This window comes from Dama dama, chromosome 11 (genome assembly GCF_033118175.1).
Source record: "Dama dama isolate Ldn47 chromosome 11, ASM3311817v1, whole genome shotgun sequence".
NCBI lineage: Eukaryota > Metazoa > Chordata > Mammalia > Artiodactyla > Cervidae > Dama > Dama dama.
Genome location: NC_083691.1, coordinates 25,187,940 through 25,190,020, shown reverse-complemented (window position 1 = coordinate 25,190,020; position 2,081 = coordinate 25,187,940). Strand labels below are relative to the sequence as shown.

The 2,081-nt window shown below is 51.5% G+C and overlaps 1 protein-coding gene across 1 annotated transcript; it reads right to left on the bottom strand.

The window, feature by feature from the left end:
- Positions 1-1,127: 1,127 nt before the first annotated feature.
- Positions 1,128-1,709, bottom strand: MSGN1 (mesogenin 1). The gene has a single exon (XM_061156209.1). The coding sequence runs from the start codon at positions 1,707-1,709 to the stop codon at positions 1,128-1,130; it is 582 nt and encodes a 193-aa protein (XP_061012192.1).
- Positions 1,710-2,081: the final 372 nt, after the last annotated feature.

The window sequence follows — 2,081 nt, the reverse complement described above, 5'->3', positions numbered from 1 at the left end:
TTCCCAGGTGGCGCTCATGGCAAAGAATCTACCTTCTAATGCAAGAGACTCAAGAGATGCGGGTTCTATCCCTGGGTTGGGAAGATCCCCTAGAGTAGGAAGTGGCAACCCACTGCGGTATTTTTGCCCAGAAAATTCCATGGACAGAGGAGCTTAGTGGGCTACAGTCCATGGGGCCAAGAAGAGTCAGACATGACTGAGCGCTAGACTTTGTTTGACAAATGAGTAAGTGATGGGATTCATTGAGGTCATACTCACAGCAGGCCTGGCACCGAGAGAACCCACCCCTCATTCCATGCCCTCCCCAGCTCTGTTAAGACACCTGGCTATGAGGCTGAGTTTTCCTTCTCTTCCTCCCCGCCCAAGTCCTTCATTCTCTGGCCCCCAGCCTCCTTTTCCTTCCTTTGAGAGAAAAGGGAAGACTTTAAGCTTCACTTAAGAGAGGAGCAGCCTTTAAACCCTCCACTCTGTCTTAATATAACCTGTCTGCTTGTGAATTTCTATTTACCATGACACTTATTTCTTCTGCATTTAAGTGACTTTGGTCCCTGCAAAAGCAAAGACCTGATTTTAGTCACACACACACACACACACACAAGCACACAAACAAAATGAGACAGGAGCACTACAGCCCTTTACTTGATGCTCATCTTTCTAAATAAGAATCCAGGTGTCCCCCGGGATCCAGTACAAAATGCAGGTTTAGTTAGCAACAGGAAGCAAGCTCCCCACACCAAAATGCCAGGAGAGGGAGAGGATTAACGGTAACAATTTTACATGCTTGGAAAAAAAAAAAGCAATGCATTTGAAATCACTGACCCTTTAAAATACCTGGAACAGACAGAAAAGGGAAAAGCCATCTGTGTCTTTGCAAAGGGCAAGTCTCTTCAGAAATGGTGGCAAAACTGGAAGCCAAAAGTACCTGCTTGTCTGGCAGTTAAGTGTTCTGGATGTTTCTGACTAGTCCAATGGGAATTCCTTTAGACTTTTCCAGACAATAAGGTCACGCTTATTCTATGAAAATAATCAGATACTGTTGTTCCAAGAGCTAGTCCAGGTCTTTAAAGCTCCTCTGCCCCCCGCCTGGGGGAGCTGGGTGGTGAGTCTCCTGAGTTCCCGGGCTGAGCTCAAGCGCTTTGGGGCCGGGGCTCCCGGCCGCTGTTGAGAAGGTCTGTGAGCTCTCCGATATACTTGATGGTGTACTTCAGCGTCTGAATCTTGGTGAGCGGCTGGCCCCTCTGACTGTAGACCGGGGGCAGATAATTCCGGAGGGTGTGCAGGGCATCAGCCAAGGTCCTCATCCGAAGCTTCTCCCTCTCGCTGGCCTTCCGTCTCCGCTGGACGGACATCCTGACCTTGGTGCCCTTCTGGGCCTTGGTGCCGCTAGAGCCCTGCAGGTAGGCAGGTGGGAAAGCCAACATGTCGTAGTCCACCTCCACCAGGCCGCTGGTCCCAAGGCCGCTGCAGTCATCGCCGCCCCGACTGTTGGCACCTCCATGCCCACAGGCGAGCCCGGCCACAGCCGGACAGGGAGAGGAAGAATAGGACTCCAGGGACGGAGCCGGGGAGAGGCTCTGGGCGGGAGAGGCCTGGGTCAGCTCAAAGGACCCCGCCCTGTCTTTCCAGTCCCAGGAGGACAGCAGGCCAGGGCTGTCGGAGGAGCCCAAGCCGTCTTCCAGGCTGAGGAAGGTCTCTCGCAGGTTGTCCATGCCTGCGACACAGCTGCAGAGAGGATGAGGCCCTGGCAAGTGAGAAGGCAAGTTGTGCCGCCTGGCCAGGGCAGGGCTCTCTTTTATGATGGCCGGGGAGAAGTGATGAAGTGGGAAAGAGGGTCGGGTGGAAGGAGTTCAAAGGAGAAACCGAGGACCAAGATGGAGAATGAACTCTTCAGGTGTCACTTTCTCCTCATTGATAATTAGCATCTTCCAGCTAAAATGTCTTTAAACAGAAAGGCCTCTGAGAGAAGAAAAAAGGAATTATCTAGTTGTAACTAAACCAATTAAGGCTGCATAACTAGACTTAGCATTGTCCTGTGGAACTCATTAATGAGGGAGCCAAGAAAAACAAACCTGGGGCAATCT